Below are 26,264 nucleotides of genomic sequence, written 5' to 3' on the forward strand. Positions count from 1 at the left end.
GTGGGCCGCACTTGGCAGCTGGAAGCCCCGTCCTCCAGTACCACCCGAAGTTCCAATCACCGGAGCCAGCCTTCCTCAGTCTTTGGCCTCTCCACAAAGCACCACCCCTGCTACCTGCTCCAACTCCTACGCAAGCAGTTGGGTCAGCTGTCACCATGGTTACCAGTAAACCCACTCCGCGATATCCTGGATGCATTCATGCAAAAGAGCTTCCGAGGTTTTGACTTCACCTGACTCCTGGTCGCAGACCAGAGAAGGAGGGCAGGCGTAGGGAGCAGAGGGAGACACGCTTCCAGGACATAGAATCAGCTGGCGTTCCCCCCCCCCCGCCCCCGGAAAGAGCTGTAGGCCACCTCTCTCGGAGGTGCAGGCTGGGTTACCCAGCAGGGATGGCGTGTCCACACAAGCTCTGAGTGCAGCCAGTCCCACACCAAGTGCAGCAGCCCTTCCTCCCTCGCTAGAGCCTGCATCAGGGACGGGGCAGAGGCTTCCCCTCAGAACTAGCACCTCGGCTTTCTCTCTGGAAAATGGGAGCTGTTCTGCATCTGCCACTCCCAGGGTTGGGTCAGTGTAAAAAAGAAGAAAAGAAAAGATGGTGGCCTGGGTAGTCATGAGTCTCTCATTGGTCCTCTGTCGTGGAGGGAACATGCACTGCCAGCTGACTCTAGGAATTCCCTCAGTTCATCTGTTCATCTGTTTCCACGCTCCCCCGACATCAGTTCCTCTGTTTCCCTTGCCTGGACCAGGACAGGAGTTTTCTAAACCTCACTCCTCATCTGATCCATCCTCCACTAAAGGCACAAGTCCTGGAGGGTCGCAGTTTTTAATTTAGCCAGACACAGCCGCCATGGTGGTCTTGGTTATGGAGGAAACAACTCCCTCACCTCTCAGCCTCTGAGACCCAAATGGAAGATGCATGGCCACTTAGTCCTTGGCCTTTTCCAGCCAGGGCTGATGCCCTTGCACAGGCCCTGAGCTGTATCCTCACCCTGCCAGCCTTCCAACCTGGGTGCCCAGGCACATTCTGTCCGTATGTCCCAGGCCGCCTGGGAGAAGCAACACCCCTCCCAGAGGCCCTGGCCTTTTCATGGATAACCCCTGGCCTTTCGGCTGTGTGCTGACAGTTCCCTGCTTCCTCTTGGGCGGACCTGGCTCCTCTCTATCACCACCTGGGGGGCTGTGGAGAGGGAGAAAGAGACCAGAGACCAAGACCCCTAGTGATCAGCTCAGCCTTCATCACCTCCTCAGCCTCTCTCTCTGGGCCCAACTCTCCCAGCAATGCCATCAGATGAACCTCATTTCTGAAAAGTTCCTTCTTGCCTGGCTATGCAGAACCTCAAGGCAACTTGCCCCTTCTGACAAAACCCACACTCGAAAGCCAGGCGCTGAGGCTATCTGGGAGACACAACACTGATAGAAGGCATGGATGGGAATTTGAGAAGGGTTTGTGTTTTGTTGTTTTGCTGGTGTCCTCTCTATTGGAAAGGGCTTGCCTCTTCTCTCCTGGCTGGTTCTGACTCATCCCGCAATGGCCAGTCTGCAGGCCATTCCCTGTCCCTCCACAGAGCGAGTCTCAGAGGTCTGGCTCCAAGGCCGCCTTGGCTTCTTCACTCTCTGCAGTCTGACTCCTCTGGGCACGCTCTCTCACCCACCTGGCTAGGGCCTGATGCTGTAGGAAGTAGATCCAATCCTGTTCTGTACACGGCGCCCAGGATGGACAGAGGTGGCCGTGAAGGTGTGCCTAGCTATTGGCGAGAGACTCGCGACAGCAACGCGAGATAAAACCCAAGGATGTGACCAGGAAAGTAGCTTCCAGAGACAGGCTTAACCTTGAGTGCAGTTCCTGCCCCCTCCCCTGCCTGGGCCTGGTCCACAACCCTTGAGGCCACTAGACAAGACTGAAAGAGCCCCTAGCCACTCCAGAAATGGTCCACACAAGCAAGGCAGAGAAGTAGAATTAAAAACCCTGTTCCTGGTTAGCCCCTAGGGCAGATGTTCCCAGATGGCCTCCAAAGGAGGAGGGAGGGTCAGCGGGTCCCTGCCCTGTGCTAGGGATGGGGGGGATTCACCTTCCCTCGGCCCCTCACATTCACACCTCACACCCTGACTTCCTTCCATGGGTGCCAGGGCTTCCTGGGGGCACCCTGGGGTCTCTGAGCTGCAGAATGTCCGCTTTTTAACTTAGTACCTGACAAAGGCAGACCTGAGGGTTTTGCTGGGGACAAGCAAGTGCCCTATTGCTGAAGAGGGATGAGAGAGAAGACGGAAGATGACAGGAGATGGTTCCACCTCCGGGACTGGCCACACTCAACCCCTGCCTCCAGAACTACCCCTGACTAACCCAGCCTTTCTGGGAGGAGGGGACACGAGTTTACGCTTCAGTTGTCCAATCTGCAAGGGTTGTCAAGGGATTCAGATTCCGTGAAGCTAAGACGACCAGTCAGCCTCTCCCGATCCTTGGTTTGTACTCTCGCTGGGGTCCCCTCCTCTCCCTTCCTTCTGCCATCGCACCCCTGCACAGCCCGCACTGGGACTGGGGTTTCTCCGCAAAAAGATTGCCAGGCTTCGTGGTACTAGGCGTTTGTGCTCTCAGTACTGAAGGGGGCAGGAGATGGCCCACCTCTATACTCAGTAGATGAAGATGGTTAGGGCTCAGAGAGGGGCAGTACTAGCCCAAGGTCACACAGCAAGGCCCAGAAGAACCTAGACCTCCCACCTCCCATTCTCCTGCTCTCAGAACCCTGTAGGTAAGTATGGGGCCCTGGAAACATCAGGGTGCAGACACTGTCTGCCCCCCATCCCTGCCACCAGCACTCACACCCAGGGCCCCCTTACCTCCTGGACTTCAGCAGGCCTTACCTCAGAACCCACTCCTGGGCGGGGCGCTCGGGCCAGGCTGGACTAGGCTGGGCCAGGCGAGGTCAGGGCGGGTCCTCCGCTCCCCTCCAGGGGGGTCCCAGACCTCAGGGATGCTGCTGCCACCGTGATGTCCAACTCCACCCACCCCGCTCCGCATAACCCCAGATGGACCCGGACAGTGAAACTCTTCTGCGCGGTGGCTGGGCTGCGGGACGGAGCGGAGGGGGGAGGGGCGAGGTGCGGGAAACGGGGCGGAGCCAGAGCGGGGGCTACCCCCGCGGGCGGCCACTCGGGCCGCGTCCCCTTTAAGGGCAGCAGGCCCGAGGGTGGGTGGGGCGGGCCAGTCGCGAGCCGGCTCCCTGCGTTGCCTCCTGGGAGGTGGAGTCCGGGCGGGGGCTCGCGGCGTCGCGAGGCTCCATCAGGGGGACTACAAGTCCCGGCGGCCAGCGCGCGGCCCGGGATGCCCCGCCCCTGCCCCCGCCCGGCCCGCCCTCTGGCGAAGCTGCGCTGGCTGGAGGGGAGGCTGCGGAGCGAGGGCTGGAGGTGGGTGCGGTGCGCCGGGGGTGAGGGGACGCTCGGGACCCAGCAGACGCGTAGTGGGGCCCGCAGGGCACCTGTCCCGCCGTGAAATGTCATCTGTTGCCGCCTCGATGGTCTCATCAGTGAAGTGGGGTGGCCCCGCCCTTGGCCGCGGGGGAGGGGCGCGTTTGGTGGTGATGGGGTGGACGGAGCTGGGGGTGGGGGTACGGGGCTGGGGAAGGGCGCTCTGTGGGAGGAGCCTTGGATGGGTGGGGAGAGGGGCGGGGTCTGCAGATGAGCAGGGGCGTCTTGTCTGTCTGAGTCCCGAAGGGTCGAAGGGTCGGGTTGCAGCGCCCAGGAGTAGGGTGCTGGGTCAGGTGAAGGGGCTCAGGGCGAACCACAGGGATGACAGGGACCCCCTCCCAGCTCTGGCCACCCCAGGGCGTGTGGTTGAACTGTGGACCCGTGGATGGACACAGCACCGTTCTTTCCATGTGACTAAGAAATAAAGAGCCCATCCTCGGTGCTTAGTGCGTCACACACTAAACTCAGTCGACTCTCGCATCCCGCAAAGGCTTCGCCTCATCCGTTTCCATTTGAGGAACACGGGTGATAAGTTACTCGCCGCAAACGCCTTCAACAACCCAGCCTTTTTCTGCAGGCCGGGGAAACAGGTTGGGTCTGTGGTAGTGTAGGGAAGAAATAAACCTTCTGATCTACCCTGCCAAAGTTGTGCTTCGGGACGAGTTCCCTCAGCTCCTCCACGCGCCGAGCTAGAAAGCAACCCTCCTAGGGTGTCTTCAGGCTGGAGGGGTTTGAAAGCCCTTTGTTTCTCATTATCACTGATGCGAGGAGTGGAAAGACCACAGGAAGAGAAAGGAGGTGGTTACAAAGCAGGAGAGCGAGCTAATATGGCTAAGGAAAGTTCTGCATGGTTGTTGGGAGTCTGCACCATCTTTAACAAAGCATTTCTGTACAAGCAGGGAAATCGCATCTGGCTGGGTGCTTTCTTCTTCCAGCCTACTCCCACCTCCCCCGCTGCGCTGATGGTCACAAAGTCCAGGGTCCCTTGTGTGAACTGAGTCTAGAAGGTACCTGTCCTCTCTTGCTAAGTTGGTCCTATGGCCTCTTTTACAGGTTGGACACAGCTGTTGGGTGTGCAGGGTGAAGCTGAAGTCTGCCCGACTCTCAGCCAAAGTCCATAAGCTGGTGACCTAACCGGGTTAGGTGGGGAAGCTGCTAGTTGACCGGTAGACACTTGGAACGCTGTCTTCTTTGAAATGTGCCCAGTGCCCTGCCCACTCCCCTCCACAATGGCAGTCTTCATTGCCTGACAGCCCAGCAGTCAGAGAGACCTTGTCCCAGGACTTTGATTCCAAAAAGAAAATTCAAGTATTTCAAAATGAAGTGTTTCAAAAATATTTGTCTCCAAGACAGGGAAATAAATATTCCTGTTGGTAAATAAGTCTGTCAGGGAAGGTGGAAATGGTTCAAACTAAACAAAGTAAGAAAAAAAAGTGTACTCTGCTTCCAGTCCCTGCCCAGCCTGTTTCTGGGTGTAGAGAGGGGCTTCCCAGCCTACAGAGAAGCCAGGCACCCATCTACTTAGGTTAGCTGTGCTAATAATGCACGGAGGGAAGGTGCTAGGAGCCAAAGAAGAGGAAGACAGGAATTCCATATGCGAGGCCGGGCAGGGAAGTGGGATTTTTCTCTTTGAATTCCTGGCATAGGGGATTGCAGAAGCCAAGTTACAGAGGAAGGAGATGGCCTGCCATGGTCTATAAAGCAGAGCACCAAGAGCATCTGTTTCTCCGGGCCAAGGTGGCCCACTCCTTAATCCCAGCATTCGGAAGGCAGAGGCAGGTAGATCTCTTGAGTTCCAGGACGGCTGGGGCTACATAGAGAAACCCTGTCCTGAGAGAAGGAAAGAGAGAGTCTGATTCGCCTATGAGATTTGTAGAGATGAGCATGTTGACTCATTAGCAGTTGGAAATGCTGAGTCAGCTGTAACCCTTATTATTCCTGTTCCAGTTTTCATGATCGCAGTCTTCCCTGGGAACTGGCCACGGGCTACACAGCTAGGACACGGCAGAACCTACAGCAGACTTGATTTCGTCCAAAAACCATACACTGTCCTCGACCCCTAAAAGCCCTACTGGTTCTTACCGCCTACACTCAACGCACTCTGGCTATAGAAGTAGCTCTTGCCACGTAACAGCAGCAGATTCTAGGCTCAGGAGGAAGTGGCAGAAACATTCTCAGGCAGCCATATCTCAAAGCCTGGATCCCAGTGTGGAAGACATCAGGCTGTTCCCATGGGACATCTCCCACTCAGCGACTCCCCCGGCTCTGAACCTCGCTTACTATCTTAGCCTCCAACTGCCAGACCTATGACAAGTTCCAAGAACAGCCTGCACTCACCTGCTCATGCTTGGCCACATTTGCTTCTTTGCGGACACACACACGTCTCCCAGCTACTTTAACTACAAGCCAGGCTGGGCAGCTTGTTCCTATAGTCTGGGCCGCTCAGGAGTTGGGGGCGTGAGGATGGCTTGAGCCCCAGAGCTCCAGACTGCGCGGGCAGGGCAGCTCTATGAAAGCCTGACACACGAAAGGGGACGGAAATGGGAAGAGTGAACTGAGAGAGGGAGGAAGAGGATGAATATCTTAGCCAGGCATGGTGGCACGTGCCTGTGATCCCAGCATTTGGGACGCTGAGCAGAAAGATTGCTTCTAGGCCAGCCTGGGGAACATAGTGAGACCTTGACTAGAGGGAAAAAACAACAACTTTTTCTTAAATTCTCTGATATGCATCCATCTCATAATAGTGGCATTCTGCTACATAACAGTTACCAAATTAGCGGTTGATACTACATTTTTTCCAGATTTCCCTTCATCGAAAATCTTGAGTTGTTGCCTTTAGCCATCAGATGCGGTCCCACCCAGCCCACATACCGCGTTTGTTAGCATCTCTCTGAGCAAATAAATAATCTGAGAAGAGCCGTCTTATCTTTTATGTATACTGGATCAGTCCATTAGTGATCGGGGCCTGGCTATTTTTGTTTCTTCCTTTTTAGTAATGTGTGCTTCTGATTCCATCACTCTGGAAAGCAGATATCAGGGGTCTCTATGAGGCATTTGGTTAGTAGTTAATATCATGACCGTGTGATGTCTCCATGGCAACAGGGAAAATGTCTGTAACACAGTTCTCTAGACCAGCGGATCTCAACTGTGGGTCTTGACCCCTTTGGGGGCTGAACGACGGTTACCACCAGGAAACACATATTCACATTACGGTTCATAACAGTAGAAAAATTATAGTTATGATGTAGCAATGAAGATATTTTATTGGCCGGGTCACCACAACGTGAGGAGCGGTATTGAAGGGTCACAGCGTGAGGACAGTTGAGAACCTCAGCCCTGCACTGCATTCCTTCCATCCACGCCCATTGATGACCTTCGCCTGAACTGTAACGCTGAAGGCTGCAAAACGGTGTTTTTCTTCCATTCCTTCTGTATTGGTGTTCATTTGGGGTGGAAGAGTAGGTTGAGACAGGATCTCCTGTAGACCAGGCTGGCCTTGAGCTTCTGCTCTCCCTCCTTCTTCCTCCCAAGTGCTGGGGAAACAGGCCTATATCCCCGTGATGGCTAGTGGTAATTGTCCACCAGATAGAATCTACAGTCACCTTGGAGGTGGGCCTCTGGTCATGCCACAGGAGGTTATCTGGATTATTTTTGTTGTGACCAAGACAATTTAAGAGTTTGTTTGAGTCTGTCCAGAGGACTAAGAGTCCATCTTGGCAGTAGGAACAGCTGAGAACTCACATCTTGAACTGTAAGTCGGAAGCAGAGAATGGTACATGACCCCTAAAACCTCAAGGCCCTCCCCCAGTGACATATTATTCCTCCAGCCAGGTCAGACCTCCTAAACCTACCCAGACACCACGACCAACTGGAGGCCAAGTATTCAAACATCCGAGCCTACTGTGGACATTCTCACTCCAACTACCACAAGACTTAGCTTTTCAGTTTCTTCAAGACAAGGTCTCACTATGTAGCCTTAGCCGAACTGGTCACTTTTAGACCAGGCTGGCCTCGAACTCAGAGATCCGCCTGCCTCTGCCTCCCGAGTGCTGGGATTAAAAACATCTGCCACGACATCCAGCCATAAGAGCCATTTTAACGCTGGGTGGGGCCTATCTCTTTCTATATAAATGGAGGAAAGGAACTGGGCAACAGTGAGCACTCATTTCCCTCTGTCTCTTGACTGGGTGCACCTTTGGGAGTCCACAGAGATGAGGCTCCAAGAATTTGTGATTAAGTTTATACAGCATCCTGGACTAGAGAAAGGAGGAAGAGCTTGAACTTCGGACAGTGGTAGGGAATTATGGGAGAGTGGGGGGAGGAAATGTGTAATGAATATGGGTTAGCTTCTTATACAGACGGAAGTCTCAGGTGACCACAGCCGTCTCCAAGTGGCTCCCTTCTCGGTCCTAATGAGTTTCCTGTGCACTTGCAGCCCCACCCCCCCCTTCTACATCTGTCCAGAGCTGCTCCGACGCCTGCACTTTCTCAAAACAACTAAACAGTCCATATTCCTGAGGAGACACAGCTTATTCTGGTCATGTCGTGTTGAGGGTGGTGTGTCCTAGACCCCCTCAAGGTGTGCTTGTAAAGGCTTGGAGGGAATCACTTAGCACCACAGACTCCATATTAAAGTAGGGCTGAGGATGTAGCAGGGAGTAGAGACTCTTAAATTCCCAAGGTCTGGGGTTTTATCTCCCACAATACAAAAATGTGAGCCAGGCAGTGGTGGCGCAGGCCTTTAATCCCAGCACTCAGGAGGCAAAGGCAAGCAGATCTCTGTGAGTTAACGGCCAGCCTAGCCTGGTCCACAGAATGAGTTCCAAGACAGCCAGGGCTGTATAGAGAAACCCTGTCTTCAAAAACAAAACAGAAAAAAAAATTAAAAATATATGAATGCTGAGGATGGAGCTCAGTGACAAAATGCTTGCCTGACTCCACCACCAAACGTGGAAGAAATTAATTAAAATGGGTAAAGAGTTGCCAAGTGTTAAGCGAGGCCCAGCAACAGGCGGCAGCCACTGGCTTGCCAAGCATGTCGCCGAGTGGTGTTTGAACAAGATGCTTCAAGAGGTTTCAGACCTTTTGAGGCTGCTCCTGCTTCTGCTGCTTATGGCTCTCATTACCAGTTTGTCAGTCTGTAGTGTTAGGCTTGGAAACACTGCACATATTTGGGAGATGCTCCTGAGCTGTATGACTCAACCCTTAAGCACCACTTTCTGGGCTGGAGAGGTGGCTCAGTGGTTAAGAGCACTAGCTGCTCTTCCAGAGGTCCTGAGTTTGATCCCCAGCAGCTGCATGGTGATTCATGACCATCTTCAGTGGGACCTGGGATCCTATACCCTCTTCTGGAATAAAGGTGTATGTGCAGATAGAACACTCTTATGCATAAAATAAATAAATAAAATCCAAAAGAGGAAAAAAAAGTACCACTTTCTGAACTCGGCCTTCTGAACTCACTGACCTTCACCTTACCCCACCTTAGTCCCTGTTCTGCTTTGAAGGGGAGCCATGACCAAGGCAACACTATTTATTTATTTTTGATTTTTCAAGACAGGGTTTCTCTGTGTAGCCCTGGCTGTCATCCTAGAACTCATCCCTTAGACCAGGCTGGCCTTGAACTCACAGAGGTCCACCTGTGTCTGCCTCCGAGTGCTGGGATTAACGGTGTGCGCCACCACTGTCTGGCTGCAACACTTCTCTCAAAGAAAGCGTTTAACTGGGGGCTTGCTCACGGTTTTGGAGTGTTCATTCATCATCGTAGCAAGGAGTATGGTGTGCACACAGACAGGCCTGGCCCTGGAGCTGAGAGCTTTACGTCCAGATTCACAGGGTTTCTCAGTAGCTCTGGAGCCTGTCCTGCTACTCCTACTGTAGACCAGGCTGGCCTCGAACTCAAAGAGATCTGCCTGCCTCCGCCTCCCGAGCGGGACTGTAGCCCCCAGAACAGAGTTGGTTTGTTTGTTCAGACAGGAGCTCACTATGTAACCCTGTGTGGCCTGGACCTTACTCTACCAGACTGGCCTTGAACTCACAGAGATCCTCCTGTCTCTGCCTCCCTGAGTGTGACTGTCAGTTTGACTTCCTGTTGCAAGATGTAGGACACTTGGCTAGTTCTCCAGCACTATGCCTGCCTGCATGCCACCACACTCCCCCAGATGATAATGGATTGAACCTCTGAAGTGTTTTCCTTATAAGAGTTGCTATGGTCATGGTGTCTCTGCACAGCAGTGGAGACCCTGAGACAGAAGTTGCAAGCAGGAGTCAGGTCGTGCCGTGATATGCCTGACCACTGTGCTGGTTTGGAGGAATTTGGACTTCGGTGCTTTGGATTATGAACAGTGGACTGCTTTAAGCACTGCTTAAGGGCCATGCTCGTAGGAACATGGAAGACAGAGGTACTAAGGTCATTTGAACTGCTGGGGGCTCACTTCAAGAGGTTTCAGAGAAGAATTTTACTATGTTGCCTACAGATCGTTCTTGTGATATTTTGGTGAAGAAGGCAGCTGTCTTTTGTCCTTGTCTGAAAAGTCTGCCTCAGGCTAAAGTGAAGAATTTTGAACTAATTCCATTGGCAGAGGAAATCTCAAAGCAGCCTAGTATAGGCGCTGTTGTGTGGTTTTTAGTGGTCACTCTAATGAAAATTAATAATGAAAAGGAGCAAGCTGAGCAGGGTAAATTACAAAATGTAAATTTTAAAGAAAAAAAGAGTACCAGGAAGTGGAATAAAGCTAACTGCTGTGTTCAAGGAGATAAAGGGAATGGTGACCTCAGGGCAAGACCCCACCCAGCTAAGTTTCCAACTTGTGAAAAGAAACTGAAGAAAAATTTGGGAGCAGGGTGTAGCGGGGCACACCTTTAATCCCAGCACAGAGGAGTCAGAAGCTGGCCGATCTCTGAGTTTGGTCTAAAGAGCAAGTTCAAAGATAGCCAAACTTAGACAGTGGAAAACAGAAAACAGGTGAAGATGGATTTGAAGGAGGGGGCCATGTTCCAGCCCCGGCACGCAGCAGAACTTGGCAGCTTCAGGCGTGTGATTCTGGCTTTAGAATTAAGGATAGAAGCTGGGCAGTGGTGGCGCACGCCTTTAATCCCAGCACTCGGGAGGCAGGCGGATCTCTGGGAGTTCGAGGCCAGCCTGGTCTATCTACAAGAGCTAGTTCCAGGACAGGCACCAAAGCTACAGAGAAACCCTGTCTCGAAAAACCAAAAAAAAAAAAAAGAATTAAGGATAGAAGAAAGGAATTATGGAATAAAGCCACCAAGGCTAGGCATGTGTCAGGGGCATCCCTGGGAGGCCTAGTGGAGAGGCCACTGCACGAAGCTGTGAAGGTGAAGCCTGGACCGCTTGGAGAACCCAAGGTGTTAGAGATGCCAGAGCCATGGGACACCTGCGGAGGAGAGCTGCTAATGGGGAGTGGAACCAGCCCAAGACAGAGAAGTGTGCTGCAGTCAACAAAGCTGACTGGAGCTGGAGATGTGGAGAGCGCTTTGACATCAGAGTTTGGAGTTTGCCCAGCTGGCTTTCGGTCTTACTTTGCTCCAGTATTTCCTCGCTGTTAGTATTTTTCTTAAACAAACAACCTCTCCACCAACACAACTAATCCCCATCGGACCAAATTAAAAGATACCCAGGTTTAATGGGTGACAATACTCCTGGGTGGCCCCTGGGAAAACACAGAGAGGAAAAGGGGAGACCACGTGTTCATTCTCTGGGGGGGGGGCAGTCTAAATAGCCTGTGGGAGTGGTCTTGACCCTCCCTGGGGAGGGGTCACCATTTGGTGGACTTTCTCGGAGGTGGAGTTTGGACTGAGGCAACTCCCAGGGGAGGGAGCTTGGAATGGAGTTTTCCACCCAACATTCCATAAATGGATACCAGGGGTTGGGGTAAAGCCCCCTAACTAACAATCCAGACTTTTTGTATAAAGGGGTGTTAGGGAGCTGAGGTGATGCTTTTGACCAAGCATTTCAGATTTTCTTTGGATAAAGGGGCGCAGACTCAAGTCTGGCTACTTCTTGCGGGCATGGCACAACATGGGAGAGGGGAGAGCTGGGAGTTGGTGGGCTCACACTCAGCAAGAGGTGTGGCTGGAGACGCATCCAGTTTGCTGTCATCCTGGAGAGCTCAGGCAGCTGTTCCTTGAGGGAGACAAAAAAGCAGGTGGCTAGGAGAAAAAATACTGTTATTATTGGCCCTGTGAATGGGGTTAGTCATGGGAAATCATTAACTGTCAGAAAGAATGGGACAGAGAAGTGCCCTGGTTGTCGAGGAGAGGCTCGGGTGAATAGCTGAGACACAAGAGCAGATAAGACCAGATTTTAGTTGGTAGGTACCAGTGGTGAAGTCCCAGGAGCTGGTGCAGGTTTTGGCGTTGTCTGGAGGGCCCTTTGAAAGTTGGTCTTGGTCCAGACAGCAGGAGTGACCTGTAAAATGGGTAGGGTTAAAATAGGCTCTGGAGACTGTTAGTTTTTACCAGACCAGATTTCCTGATAAAGCAGCAAAACTTTTTTTTTTTTTTTGAACCTTTAGGTATCTGTAAGACATTCTCTTACAGGAACATTAAAGGGAATTTTAAAAGATACACCTGTTAGTCCTGGACTCTGAAGCCTTTTAAAGAAGTACACCTGTCTGTATTTAACAGGAAACTTAACAAATGAGACAATGAGCTACCAGTACCTCAAGTCATCAAATGCCATTAGCAGATCTGGGAGGGATAAATGAGCAGATATGAGACAGCTTTTTTAGCCACACAGGCAATCCCAAGTCTCTCCTTAGTCCTCGGAGAACACCAGCCTTAGAGGCAGTGCTTGCCAGTAGCTGCTGAGTATAAGAGGCCTGAAGATTTTCCTATGGTGGTGGGAGAGGATTTAGTCTGCCTGCCTCTGCAGGATGAGACATCAGATCCCCCAGGTGTAGCATCCAGGAAGCTGAAGGGGTGGAAGGCCGCATTTTGCTGTGTGGGTGGCTTTGCCATACCCAAAGGCAGGCCTCAAGGCAGAAGGTCTTTTGTAACCACGTGCGTCTTCTTGGAGGAGCTATAGGATGCTGTGGGAGCTGGCATGTCTCTGTGGTAGAAGCTCTTTTGTTAAATGCCATACCCTCAGATCTGTAAAGGCACTTGAGAATTGGGCACCATTACCTGTTATATTTAAACTAGACATATAAGCTAAATTTAGACATGTATTTTATCCAGCTAGTTACAGCTTACCAATGCTAGTAAATGTAAGAAGATTAAAAGGAATATTTTAATAAATCCAAGACTAATAGCACATGTGGGTACTCTTACCCAAGATAACAGTGAGGTCAAAATGGAGGTTACCCATGTGTTTGTATCTTTCTAGAGCCATTGTAATCTGGAGTTAAAAGTTTTACAGATCTTAAAACACACACACACAGAAATGAGACAAGCCTACTGTGGAAGCAAACACATATACACAGATAGACATAAAAACATAGTATGGCCACAAGCAAACATACATATAGAGACATAAAGCAAGTGTACTGTGAAAACGACCACACACGTAGTCACAGAGACATAAAGCAAGCCAACTGTGGAGACGCACCCCTGCCTGACTCGGCTGTGTGCCCCAAGCACCCTTCCCAGCTGCTGACAAAGCTGACCACCCCTTCCTTCACGGCCGCTTACCACCCAGCCCTGTTGGATCTCCCTAGTGTCTCACAGCCCATCTGCTCCATATTTCTGCCAAGAGTTTTGTAACTTCACCGTGGGCTGGTTCCTCTAAAGACACTCCAGATGGCGAATGCTTGTCTGCAGTATCAAAATGCCCCCACTGGACTGATGGGCAAAGCAGCTGGGCATCTCTGTCCACCCTGGCCCCGTCCCTGGAGAGAAAGGGGGTCCCAGTGTAGATACACTCCACACAGAGAAGGGTGCTGCCTCCGCTGACCCCACCCCCATGGACCTGTATGCTTACAGGATCTTTCTTGTGCCTGGATTCGTCTCTGCCAGTTCCTCATGAATCTGTCTGTTCAGCACACTTTACTGCCTGTGGTCTGCCCTCCCCCACGCTCCCACCAGCATAGGTTCTTCTGTAGGGCAATACTGAGGCTTATTTCTCTCGGTGTCCCCACCTCCACTGTCAGGGTGGCACTGCTGAATCCATTCTACGTTTCCTGTAGAAGCCAAGTGGGCGTAGCTTGTTCTCTCAAGAACCTTAAAAAGATTCAAGACTTACAGTTAAAGGAGGCCAGTGCTCTAGATGCTGGAGGCTGGGAGGCAGTGGGGGTGTTTTTTATCATCTTTCAAAAACATTTTACCTATTTTTATTTGATATGTATGTATATTCTGCCTGCCATGTACGTCTGTGCACCACATGCATGCAGTGCCCTCAGGGGCCAAAGGAGGGTGTCAGAACCTCTGGAACGGGAGTTATAGGTAGTTGTTAGCAGCCATGTGGGTGCTGAGAATTGATCCCAGGTCCTTGGCAAGAGCAGTGAATGTTCTGTCTGCTGAGCCATCTCCAACCAGGGTGTTTTTAAGGAGTGGGGAGACTGCCTTCAGGAGCAGCACCCCTCTGCAGTCAGCTTCAGGCTGAGGACCGAGTGGTTTAGTGTGGGGGAGGGGTCCAAAAAGGACCGTCATGTGGACGCCAGTGATCCAGGGTAGCTCTGCAGATAGGTGGAGATGGCACCAGTCACAATTATTTGTGAACTGGAAGAGGAAAATAGTTCATTTCAGATCAGCGCTGATGCGGAGAGAATACTGAGCCCAGCACAAAGCATCTGTTAAGGGATGCACAGAATGATCTTGAATCATTTACACATTTTTCTTTCACAAAAAAAAAAAAAGGACCTTGAGTTTGAATCCTGCCAAAGCACTCACTTCTTTAAGCCAGGAATAAATCCTGGCCCAGATGTCCTTGTCCACAGGGATGGTTGATGGCACCATCTTTGTCCAAAGATGATAGGCCTGTTACATATGCAAATTAATACTCATAAAAGAATTCAGGGAGCTCTTAGCCCAGGCATGTGTTCCTTTCGTCCACAGACCAGTGGCTCTCCAGCCTTACTGAGCTTTTGAAATCACCAAGGAGGCTTTTCCAAAACTTCTTATGTGTGTCTGCCTGAGTGTGTGTGTGTGCGTGCACATGTGTGCGTGCACATGTGTGCGTGCACATGTGTGCGTTTTTCTTCCCTTGTGAGTCTAATATGCAGCAGTTGTCAACCATTCCTCAGGCATTAATACATTTCACCCTCAGCGAGGCTTGGCCTGTAATTAGGAGTTAAGGCGTGTGACTGTGTAGATATGCTTAGATCATAATTTAATTTTTATTTTAACTTACTAATTTAGGATTTCTCATTTTACACACCCAGAACTGTTTCCAGGCACCTGGCCTCCTACCATGTCTGACCCCATCACACTGAATGTCGGGGGGAAGCTCTACACAACCTCCCTGGCCACGTTGACCAGCTTCCCCGACTCCATGCTGGGCGCCATGTTCAGTGGGAAGATACCCACCAAGAAGGACAGCCAGGGCAACTGCTTCATCGACCGCGATGGCAAAGTCTTTCGCTATATCCTCAACTTCCTGCGGACCTCCCACCTGGACCTGCCGGAGGACTTCCAGGAGATGGGCCTGCTCCGCAGGGAAGCTGACTTCTACCAGGTCCAGCCCCTGATCGAGGCCCTGCAGGAGAAAGAGGTGGAGCTCTCCAAGGCCGAGAAGAACGCCATGCTCAACATCACCCTGAAGCAGCGCGTGCAGACGGTCCACTTCACCGTGCGGGAGGCGCCGCAGATCTACAGCCTGTCGTCCTCCAGCATGGAGGTGTTCAACGCCAACATCTTCAGTACCTCCTGCCTCTTCCTCAAGCTCCTGGGCTCCAAGCTCTTCTACTGTTCCAATGGCAACCTCTCCTCCATCACCAGCCACTTGCAGGACCCCAACCACCTCACTCTGGACTGGGTGGCCAATGTGGAAGGCCTCCCAGAGGAAGAGTACACCAAGCAGAACCTCAAAAGGCTGTGGGTGGTGCCCGCCAACAAGCAGATCAACAGCTTCCAGGTCTTCGTGGAAGAGGTGCTGAAGATCGCCCTGAGCGATGGATTCTGCATCGACTCTTCCCATCCACACGCTCTGGACTTCATGAACAATAAGATCATCCGGTTGATACGGTACAGGTAGAAAGACCCCCTCCACACGGGGGAGAAGCCAGCCTGGCTTTGAGAAGGGTCTCACCAGGCACGAGGCGGGGACCTACACTAATCTGTATTAATTGCATAGCAGGGCTTGATCCGGCACGATGAAGTCCACCTTCGGGAATCCACCTTCGGGAATCCACGTGTCCTCCAAACGAAACCACCTCTTCTTGCTTATGTTGATCTGGCGGTGGGTAGTTTACAAGTGAGAAGTCAGCTGATGCACACAGGAGGCGCCCACAGAACTCTCTGGCTGGGACAAAGGAGGAGCAGTGGGCTGGGCTCATGGGTTCTCATACTCCAGTCAGTGCCTCGCTTCCCCATCTCCAGAGAGAGCCCTGGCTGCCGAGGGGGAGGGTGGGAACCAGAGGCTCCTTTGCGTGTGCAAAGGACACAACGTGTGCAGCGACTCCCATCACACCTGCTCTTTGCCCTGGGGGGTGCGTCCAGGTACCAGGACACCTTTGCCCGTGTGTAGGTGGTGCGGTATGTTCCCAGAACCCTTTGTGATTCCACTCAGGGAGAAAGCTGAGCTGTGCTGTGGCCTAGAGGATGCCTGTCTAGGCTTCAGCTGGAGGGAACGGCCCTCCCAAAGATGCTGAATGAAGGGTTCTTGGCTTCAGAAACTGGTTGCTTTCCCTGCAAAGATGTGATAGTATTGGAGCCAGGATGATGAAAGACACGTCACGATCCTGCCTATTGCTTGACTTTCCTAGCCCTTTTCCCGTGAATTGGAAGCGTCACTCAACAGTTTAAACCAATATATTATGAACTCTCAGGGTTGGAAAATAATCCAGAAGCTTTTAGTTCTTCCCCTTCTCTAGGACACCCCAGTACATTTGGGGACGAGTGCCTCTCCTTGAGTACCTGCAAGGGATCACCTTTGCCAGCTTGCACACCCCTGGTGACAGAAAGCTCACTACCCAGGGCAACTTCTACCAAGGTTGAGCCCTGCTGGTTATCAGGAAGCTCTTTCAGTGTTGACAGTCTGTCCCGCTAGGTCTTCCTCTTCACACAGACGTACGTGCTTGATTTGACTAGACACTTTGACGATGCCATTACTCAGAACTCAGCCTCCCTTTGCAATTTGTCATTAGCAAAATTAGCTCCTTTCTATCCTTGTTCATGGCCCCCAGTTCATCAGCCTTCCCCACCAGCCATGGCTCTGCATGTTCCTGATCATGTCTGGCTGGAAGAAGACTGCTGACTGGGGAGATCTGGGGTTTGGGAACACCGTGTTCGGCAGGGAGTACAGCTCTGTACCACCAGAGTGCCCTGGAGTGAGTGTCCAGCCCCTACCACTCCTCCTAAGAAAGCAGCCTTCCCCGTCATAACTACCTGTGGGCCTCCCAGGGCCACATGAAGGGCTAGAAATGCCAGACTGCTACTCCCCAACAGGAGCCGCACATTGTGAGTCATCCCTGCTGGAGACACATGCCAGACACAGCCAGGGAAGCCGGGAACAGGATCCAGGGGTGAACAGAGCAAAGGGTTTCCATGGTTACACCTTGTGCATGAGGCGTTTTCATAGTTATAGACAAAACCTGGTCCTGAGGCAACAAAGGCCTTTTCCCTGCCTTCAGCGAAGCCGGCGGGAGCCAGGAGTCTCCCTGTGGCTGTGGAGCCACTGCACCAGTGGTACTAGAAAGTTCTTCAGAGAACACAATCCAGACAACAGAAGCTGTGATCATGGTCAGATAAGTCAAGGGGGAAAAAAACCCTCCAAAATCAACACTGCCCCCCCTTTTTTTTCTTCATCTGTTTGGTGCTTCCTAATTCAACAGCTTGACCTTAGAGCAAGGGCAGAGCCTGTGAAGACACTAACACACTACGTGACTCTGCAGGTCACTCGCCTCACTGAGCCACCTCCATTTCTTCATCTGCGAAATGGGCGTAGAGTAACACATAACCCTACCTACCTCACAGGACTGTTGTGAGGAGCACAGAAATAACGAATGTGAGAATAAACCGTACATGACAGTTACTTTGTGTCTGCTTCCAAAGGGGGACACCTCCGGTCTTAAATAAGATGGACCCGGGCTGGAACTAGCTCCACTGCTTACTGTTAGACCGCTGGCCCTGACTGAGTTCCTCTGATTTGTTTCCTCACTGTGTTAACACCTATGCCCCAAGTACCTTGAAAGAGTTGGTGGGAACTCCAGCCGGTCCTGGAACACAGCTCAGCCGATGCTGCTGCCTCTCAGTAGTTACTGGGGACCGCGGTGTAGGCAGTTAGCTAACCAGCCTGGAAACAGCTGCGCACCTGCCACGGGAATGTGTCGTAGCCTTATGGGTGGCGGAAAGTGGGTTAGCCCTTGATGGAATTGACAGGCGTGCACTGAGGGTCGGCAGGAGAGTGCTGAGGGCAGGTGGACCTCTCACATGGTCGCTGCCTGAGGGAGTGATGGGGACAGGCTCACAGGTGAGGTCAGCCAGCTACCCAGCGAAGGTGAGAGAGGAGGAGCCCGGAGCAGTGTGGGCGGAGTCATCGCCAAGGATTTGGGAGTGGGGCAGGAGCAGGGGTGGGCTGTTCTGAGCCCCTCACTCCCAGAGGGAGCTCACCCGCGGTCAGCTGAGCTCTACCGCTGCTGAGGCGGCAGCCCTGTCGGCTCTCTGTTCCCTTACGTGCAGCACACGGTCAGGAAAGGTGCCCATGGGAACTCTGAGGCACCTGGATGACCACTGCGTGAGGCCTGCCCCAGTGAAGGCCAGCAGCGGCTGCCTCCGAGGTACCATTCTGTCACCGGACACCCTCGGTGCGGCCCAGATTCGGCCATTTCCACAGTGTTTTATTAGGCACTGTGTGGCCTGAATCGCGGCATTTATTAGAATTTACCCAGTGCCAGCTTCCTTTCATGAATTATTCCCAACAGGCTCTGTGAAGGGGGTGTTAGCCAAGGTCAGCTCGTGGCCGGAGCACCACCCCTCCCTCCCTGGACTGCAGTCCACAGTGACCATCTGTGTCTGCCTGGGCGTCCAGGGGCTCGGGGCTGGTGGCAGTGGTTGGCAGGGACACGAGACCCTGTAATCATTTCCCAGAGTGAAACAAAAAACCTTGACAACAGACCTATCAGAGGGAGAGACCAGGCTGGTTTCCAGGTCCCAAGAATTGGACTTTTAACAGCTCCATCTGCCCAGACAGCTGGGTGCCCTCAGTCTCCTTCAGAACCTCTGGGTCAGTGAAGCATGGCCGAGCAGCAGAGGTAGCCTGGTGACAGAGTCACCCTGAGGATCACTATGCACCCATAGCTCCCGGGTCCCACCTGAACCAAGGTGACCAAACAGCTCTGAAAGTGGTGCTGTCTGCCAGTCATGGGCAGTGAGTTTGAACCTCACATATCTGACCTTCGCCCCGCCCCCAGTGCCCAAGGCTACCATTTCCGGGTTAGCTGGTAGCCTAGAGTACTCTCTGTTATGTGAGTCCCCCGACACACACTCTGCCTTAGAAAGAGGACTGTAGAGGACGCTCTTGCCCTTCCTACCTTGAGAGCACAGGGAAAACATGGCCGTTTATGAGCAGGGAAGGAGCAGCTAGCTATACCTTGGATGATGAATTCCCCAAAGGCTAGCTTCCCAGGATGGAGGCTTTAAGAGATGAGTGGTGGGGGGTCCTTAGCTCACTGAAAATAACTGTGGGTCTATCTCCCTCTATTTGTCTGTCTGTCTATCTTAGAGTATCTATTGCTGTGAAGAGACATCACGACCATGGCAACTCTTAAAAGGGAACACATTTAATTGGGGTTGGCTTACAGTTTAAAGGTTTAGTCCATTATCATCATGGCACAACATGGCGGCATGCAGGCAGACACGGTGCCGGAGAGGGAGCCGAGAGTTCTACATCTGGATCTGCAGCCAGCAGGAAGAGACAGTCACTAGGCCTGGCTTGAGCATCTGAAACCTCAAAGCCCACTGCCTTCCTCCAACAAGGCTATGCCACTCTCTGAGAACCTCTGGGAACCACCACCCCATCTTCTCTTTCTTCCTGACTTGGGGTGTGACTCTCCGCTCTGACATGTACTCCTCCCCTGATACAGTACCCTCACCACAGGCCCCACAGAAAAGGAAACTTTGAGACAAGAACTTGCTATGTAGCCCAAGCTAACCTCGAATTCAATAAAAGCCTCGGCTTGCTTCCCAGTGACAATCCCCCTGCCTTAGCATCCTGTGTGCCAGGATTATACAACTGTACCACCACATCCAGTCTAAAGAAACCTTATTATTGAGGGTTGAACCAGGGCTTCACACTTGCTAGGCAAACACCCTACCGCTAGGCTATCTTCCTGACTACAAAACCTCTATCACAATCTCTCTTCATAAGAACTTACAGCAGATATTGTTTACCACCATGGAAAGCTGATGTAATAATTCGTAGTGTCTCAACAGGTATTTAATGAACTTGTACCTTGTTCTTGGACTTAGCAGCCTCCAAAACTGAGAAACCAATTTTTACCATTCATGGACTGTCTCAAGTACACACGAAGTACGCATAAAGCCCTAGATTCTATCCTCGGCACAAAAAAAATTTTTTTCTATTATTTATAAATCATTCTGTGTATTACATTCTCCCAACCAAACTCTGACATTTGAAAGCTCTGTTAAACAATATGCCAGTCCCAGAGATGGGCTCCATGAGTATAAAGTCCACACATCCATCCTTGGGAAGGCTGCTGAGACAGAGCCACAGGTAAACAGATATGGTGGCCAATGCTTTGGTGGCTGCAGGTAGCATGGCCCTTACAGACAGGACAGCAAGCTTAGCGATGCCCCTGGGTGGATAAATCGCTTCACGGTCCACAAAGCACTTGACTTCTCTTTCCCAAGAGAAGCTGCACCAAAAGGGCTTTACTTCATAGATGAGGAAACTGAGGTACACGGAGGTGAAATGGCTTGCCTGTAAGTAGGGTGCCCCTCACATAATATGCTCCTAGCTGGGATTAAATTTAATTAAATAGCATTTAATTTAAGTGGCCAGGTTGGGGCAAAAATCGTCCTGGAAATTGATCTGACGCACTTGAAGGTTATGTCCAGTCAACTGAGGCCAAGGACAGAACAGGCTTGCGAGTGCCAGGACTCGGATCCAGACTTTTCCCCTGGTGTTCCAAATGACCTGAGCCTGAAAGCTTCCTCAGCAAACTGCAACATTACGAGCCTGCTCTTCCAGTGAAAAGTCTTTTTCTAGCCAGAGCTGGAAGGGAAGATCACCTGCTTGCCCATGGAAGCATGCCAGCAGAGCCCAGACAATCCACGTTTAGTCTCTGTCAGGCTGGAGGCTGGCCTCTTGTGTTCTCAGCCGCCCTTTCATCCTGTGGCTCGTACCTGTAACCAAGATGCTGCAAGGCTGATGGAGCCATCGGATGACTGCATTTTACGCCACCGTATTTCCCAGGGTGAAACGCCGAACTGCACTAAGTGCTACTAGGGAGGAGAAGCAGCCAGGCAAAATGGAGGTGGGGGGGGGGTGTCACACCTGAACCCTCCCATAACTATAGTCAGGAGGCTTTTGTGAGGGTGTGGCTCAGTCTTCTGGAACCCGGTGCCCTCTGCCTCCTTAACAGGAAGCCAGTATAGACTCCCTGAATGCCTCCCACCAGCAGAACAGGTTCATCTTATTTGACCGATGACAAAGGCGAACCTACTGGGGATGACTAGAATGTGATATTCGTTGGCTATTTTTGGGCACAAAATTAAAAAAAAAAACCATTATGTGGAAAGCAAACTTGTGACAGGCCACTTAAGACAGAGAGCTGGCTTGACGTCAAGGAGAGGGAGTCTGCACCCGGCACCACTCACACCGGAGCCAGCGGCACTGGTTCCGTTTCTCGGTGACTGTGTGCGCAAATACGAAAGAAAATGCCCGCAGCCAGGAGGCTGAGAGAGGAAGATGGCGAGTCGAGGCCAGTCTGTGCCACACGGCCAGACCTCAAAAGAAAAAAGAAAAACAAACCCTTTTATCTACTTCAGTGACGCTAGAACGAGAGAAGGAAAAGCTGCCAGGCGTGTGGCCGCCTTCGCCCCAAAAAGGGCAGAGCTTTCTTGAAACAGAGGCACCGCTATCCCTGCACCCCAGCACACTGCCCCCAGCTGTGGGGAGGCCCTCAGTTCACATTTGCTGAATGGGTAAATACATTCCACCGCTCAGTGCATGAGAAATGGCCTAGTCCAGGGCCAGGGAAGGAGGAGCTGAGGCCAGGCTCCGGAACCCCCGGCACCCACTCCCTCCTCCCATGTTTGTGTACAAAGCCCTCTTCATACTTGGAAGCCTTTCTCTTTTCAACCCCTTGGTCAGTTAGTAATAGCTTTGAAACAAGAACCCAAACAAGCCATAGGTTCATTTCACAGGGCCCACTAAAACTCAGGTGGGGCATCAGCAATGGTTTTTGATGTCTTTTTCCGGCCACGAATGTGGATAGTTCTGCCGGTGATTGTCCCTAGTAAGTTTGACCCTTTACCAGTCTCCTCCTCTGCTCAACCTGATATGGAATAGCAGCAGAATCTTAGGCCCCAGCCAGATAACCCAACCTGCTCCCTCTCCGGTGGACCTTGCTGCCAAGACCCAGAAAACTGGATATATTATCTTTTGTCAATCCAACACATTTTTTTTCAAATGCCAGCTTCAGTAAAGTCAGAATAAAATGTAGCAATTAGTAGTCCAACTGTCAGTTTCTATTCCTCTATGATAGAACATAAAATAAACTTGTGTCGGGGGCTGGAGAGATGGCTCAGTGGTTAAGAGCATTGCCTCGTCTTCCAAAGGTCCTGAGTTCAATTCCCAGCAACCACATGGTGGCTCACAACCATCTGTAATGAGGTCTGGTGCCGTCTTTTGGCCTGTAGGCATACATACAGACAGAATATTGTATACATAATAAATAAATAAACAAACAAACAAACAAATAAATATTTAAAAAAATAAATAAATAAACTTGTGTCTTGGAGTTATTGCTGATGAAGGGAAATCTGGCATGGGCGAGCTAGAACACAGTCTCTGTAAGTCTGTGCACTGTTTCCCTAGGCTGTCGAGGGTCACTTCCTTTGAATTCCCGGTGCCTTATCTCTACACACCTGGGCCATGAAGCTGGCCAACCGTGAGCCACACAAAGAGGCCTTGTTTGAGGGCTTCAAGACTCCAGAAAAGTCAGAAAATTGCCAGCTGTTGTTTAAGCCACCCAGCCTTAACTACTTTGTCACAGAAGCCCTGCAAGCCCAGAGTGAAGCTGGGAAGCAGCTAAGGAAGAATTGTGCACCCCAGTTGTCTGTGCTATAAACCATCCCCAGGACCCAGGACCCAGGAGTAGTGAGGCAGAGCCAAAGAAGACATCCCTGGAGCTTCCGTCAATGCTCTAGAGCCTGATAAAAATCAGTCGTGTTTTTTTAACTTTAGATATTATTTAACCAGGCGGTGGTGGTGCACGTCTTTAGACCCGCACTTGGGAGGCAGAGGCAGGTGGATCCCTGTGAGTCCAAGGACAGCCTGGTCTACAGAGTGAGTTCCAGAATAGCCAGAGCTACACAGAGACTGTGTTATTTTTTGTTTTTGTTTTTGTTTTTTCTTCTTTAAATTCAGATGAACCAGAAAACAATTCCTCTCCAGAGGAAAGAGGCGGTGAATGTGTTTGGTGTATTTTGTCTAAATAGACTCAGCGCCCTGCTGGCCCATTCGCCAGCTTGAGTTTGCAGTGTTTTGTTCTCATGTTTTTGAGGACTGGGTCAGCAAAATACATCTCTGGATGGTCTATCTCTTCTCCCTGTTGCCTGGTGACTCCAAGACAAGACCGCCAAGACTCATCCTCCCACCACCACTCTCCTAGCGGCCCTCTAGGAGATAAGATGCCAAGATGGATAAGATGCAAGATGAATTAAGAAAGGCCCAGAGATGCTCACAGACTTTCCCAAACGTCCCATGCCCACGAGGTGGTGAAAGACAGCAGGAGTCGGATTCCAGGGCCTGGCCTTGACTCTCTAACTAGCTGTGTGATCTGGACTGCTTCTTTTGCCTCTCTGAGATTGTTTCTGTGCATGGAAAGCAATGGGGTCATAATCCGTCTAAAGATATAAACAAGTGTGGTGCCGGGTGCTAGGAGACTGAGGCCTGAACCTCATGAATAGTCTGTTTCAGGAAAGTCCCAGACCAGGGTTGGGAGTCACCAGTCAATAAAATGAGGCAGAGAGAAGAACCACCCCCTTCCCCGGCTGGAGAGCTGGGCGGGGTCAGGAGGGTAACCTCTGAACTGAACTCAGAGGGCAGAGGAGAGTGTGTAGAGCCAGAGATTGAGGGGGAGATGTTCCAGGAGGGCGAGGATCCTGAGAGAAGAACAAAACCAAGCTTGCAACAGCTATGGGAGAGCAGTGCCGAAGGCTGACGGGGTCTGGGCAGCTCTAGACCATCCTCACAGAGAAGGGCTCCTTAGTCTAGGACACCCTGTGGGAAGACTTCCTGTCCACCCTGTGCTATGTGTGCATCAGAAGCACTGTCCACCATCGCCCAGAACTCCAGGAAGAGGCCCAGAGACACAGCTCGCCCCCCACTGGCCTTCCCTGGACATATATTTCACAGATGTCCCCTCCTATACTCTCAGGGTCACTACACATAATCAGCCTCCCCCCAAGGGAAGCCTCGTAGGCCCACAAGGAAGTGACCTTACCTTCTGGCCTCACTTATGCATCCTCAAGGATAACACCCGATATACTACCACGATACACTTTTCCTGCCTTTTAAATTTTTGCTCTTTGACAATTTTATACATGTATCTCCCCACGGCCTCTCTCACCCCCCACCTCGCCATTGAAACTCTTCCTTTCCCAACAAGCCCCTCCTACTTTGCTGCCTTTAATTGTTTTGGACCCACTAAAGCTTACCTATGGTTGTTTGCATGAGCATGAATGGGGCTTACTTCCTGGGATATGGGCAACTTACCAGAGGCAACACCACCAAGGAAAATGACAGCCACTCCCCAGGGACCTAACTTCTTTCAGTATTAGCCCAAATTGTAACCAGGTGGTTGACCACACGCTCCCCAAAAGCATACATCTGTGTATTCATCATATCCCCTTGCTTCCTTAGAGTAAATGATGGTTGATGGTTGTGTGATTCAAGAACCTGTGGAGCTCTCAAGGTGGTTCAACAGGTGAAGGCATTGACTGCCAAGCCTGAGAGAAGAGAACTTGAGTTCTGTTCCCAGGAAGAACTGACTCCAGCTAGCTGTCCTCTGGTCTCCACACGTGTGCGATAGCATCTATGTATGCACGCACACACAAGATCAGTAGATAAACACATACATACATACATGTACATACACAGATGATAGATGTCAACCTTTTCTGGGAAATGTCTCTCTTCATCCACACCCCTTCCTTCTGCTACCTGAAATGTCAGGTGTGTGGCAGGATTCAGAGGCCACACTACGGAGATGCATCCTCGGGATGGTGAAGAGGAACCTGTGTTGCCAACACCACGGCACGTTGGACCATGGCTACATCTACGCTTTCTTCAGTGGGAGAGAATAGATCTGTCCTAGTAAATTTGGGCTGCTCTCATAAAAACAGCACAGATTAGGGAACTGTGTTCATTTCTCTTCGTTCTGAAGGCTGAGAAGCCTAAGATCCAGGTGCTGACAGATGTGTGGTACCTGGTGAGGCCCCACTTCTGTGTTTGCATACACTACCAACCCACTAATCTCATCATGCAGGCTCCACTCTCAGGACCTAGCTACATCCCAATCCATGGCTTCATGGTAATGAGGGCTAGTGGTGGACTCTGGAAGGGTGTGTCATCTTGCAATACAAGATCGGGATATTTGAGACACAGACCGTTTCATTAGAATTCCAGCATCTAAAGGACTGAGGCAGGAGGCTGCCATTATGAACTTCAGTAATGACTCCCAGCCTATCCTGTGCTACAAAGTGAGACCTGTCACAGATGATAATAATAATAGTAACAGTAACAAATAATATGATGATGATGACAATGGCGATCCCACCAGGCTCCGCAGGAGATGTCCGGCACTCCTCTGGTTTCAAAGAGTATGAAATCTGCTGGGCAGTGGTAGGGTGCGCCTTTAATCCCAGCATTCTGTGAGTTCAAGGCCAGCCTGGTCTACAAGAGCTAGTTCCAGGACAGGCTCCAAAGCTACAGAGAAACCCCATCTCGAAAAACCAAGGGCGGGGGGAGTATGAAATCTAGAACCAAAAACACAGCTTGTCCCTAGAATATACTAAAGATTCCAAAGCCCAAGTCTTCTCCAAAGAGACTGATATTGAGGGAAATGGTTCTACTGCACAGAAACTGCTGCTGTGCCCAGTCCTACACTTCAATGTAACCGCAAACGTCAGAGCCCTTGTCGATGCCATTTAAGCCAGGCCTACTGGTCATGCTTCTCAGCGGATAACTCCTGCTTTTACCCCTGCCTCTTTCCTACATTGGTCTGCCCTAAGGCCCAGCACTGTGGACTAGCTGGGCCCAGGAACATATAAGAGACCTTTGTACATTAACTTCAGTCATTCTAATGTGTCAAATCATCCTGATTCTTCAAGATCTCAGATAGTCAGTCCCTCCTCCAAACACTTTTCCCCTCATTTCCCTTCCTGTATTATTAATACCTGTCTTGTATTATTAATGATATTAATAACAATAATTCATTAGG

The 26,264-nt window shown here is 51.2% G+C and overlaps 2 protein-coding genes across 4 annotated transcripts in view; one reads left to right on the top strand and one right to left on the bottom strand.

The window, feature by feature from the left end:
* LOC121459001 (ubiquitin carboxyl-terminal hydrolase 35-like) overlaps positions 1-3,123 on the bottom strand; it is a 22,390-nt gene extending 19,267 nt beyond the window's left edge. For both annotated transcript variants that reach the window (XR_005975896.1, XM_041668460.1), the window contains exon 1: positions 2,860-3,123. The gene's annotated coding sequence lies outside the window, so the exon portion shown is untranslated. The remainder of the gene's footprint in view (positions 1-2,859) is intronic.
* On the top strand, positions 2,634-17,602 carry LOC121459002 (BTB/POZ domain-containing protein KCTD21). Of its 2 annotated transcripts, none has more exons than XM_041668462.1 (2): positions 2,634-2,747; positions 14,799-17,602. In XM_041668462.1, exon 2 carries the CDS (start codon positions 14,828-14,830, stop codon positions 15,608-15,610), a length of 783 nt encoding a protein of 260 aa, XP_041524396.1. In that variant the 5' UTR covers positions 2,634-2,747; positions 14,799-14,827; the 3' UTR covers positions 15,611-17,602. The 2 variants fall into 2 exon arrangements, with proteins under 2 accessions (XP_041524396.1, XP_041524395.1); XM_041668461.1 differs by lacking the exon at positions 2,634-2,747 and adding an exon at positions 3,350-3,402.
* The last annotated feature ends 8,662 nt before the right edge of the window (positions 17,603-26,264 follow it).

Source organism: Microtus oregoni, unplaced genomic scaffold, assembly GCF_018167655.1.
Source record: "Microtus oregoni isolate MIOR12 unplaced genomic scaffold, Mior012 000018F_ref0000195, whole genome shotgun sequence".
NCBI classification, from domain to species: domain Eukaryota; kingdom Metazoa; phylum Chordata; class Mammalia; order Rodentia; family Cricetidae; genus Microtus; species Microtus oregoni.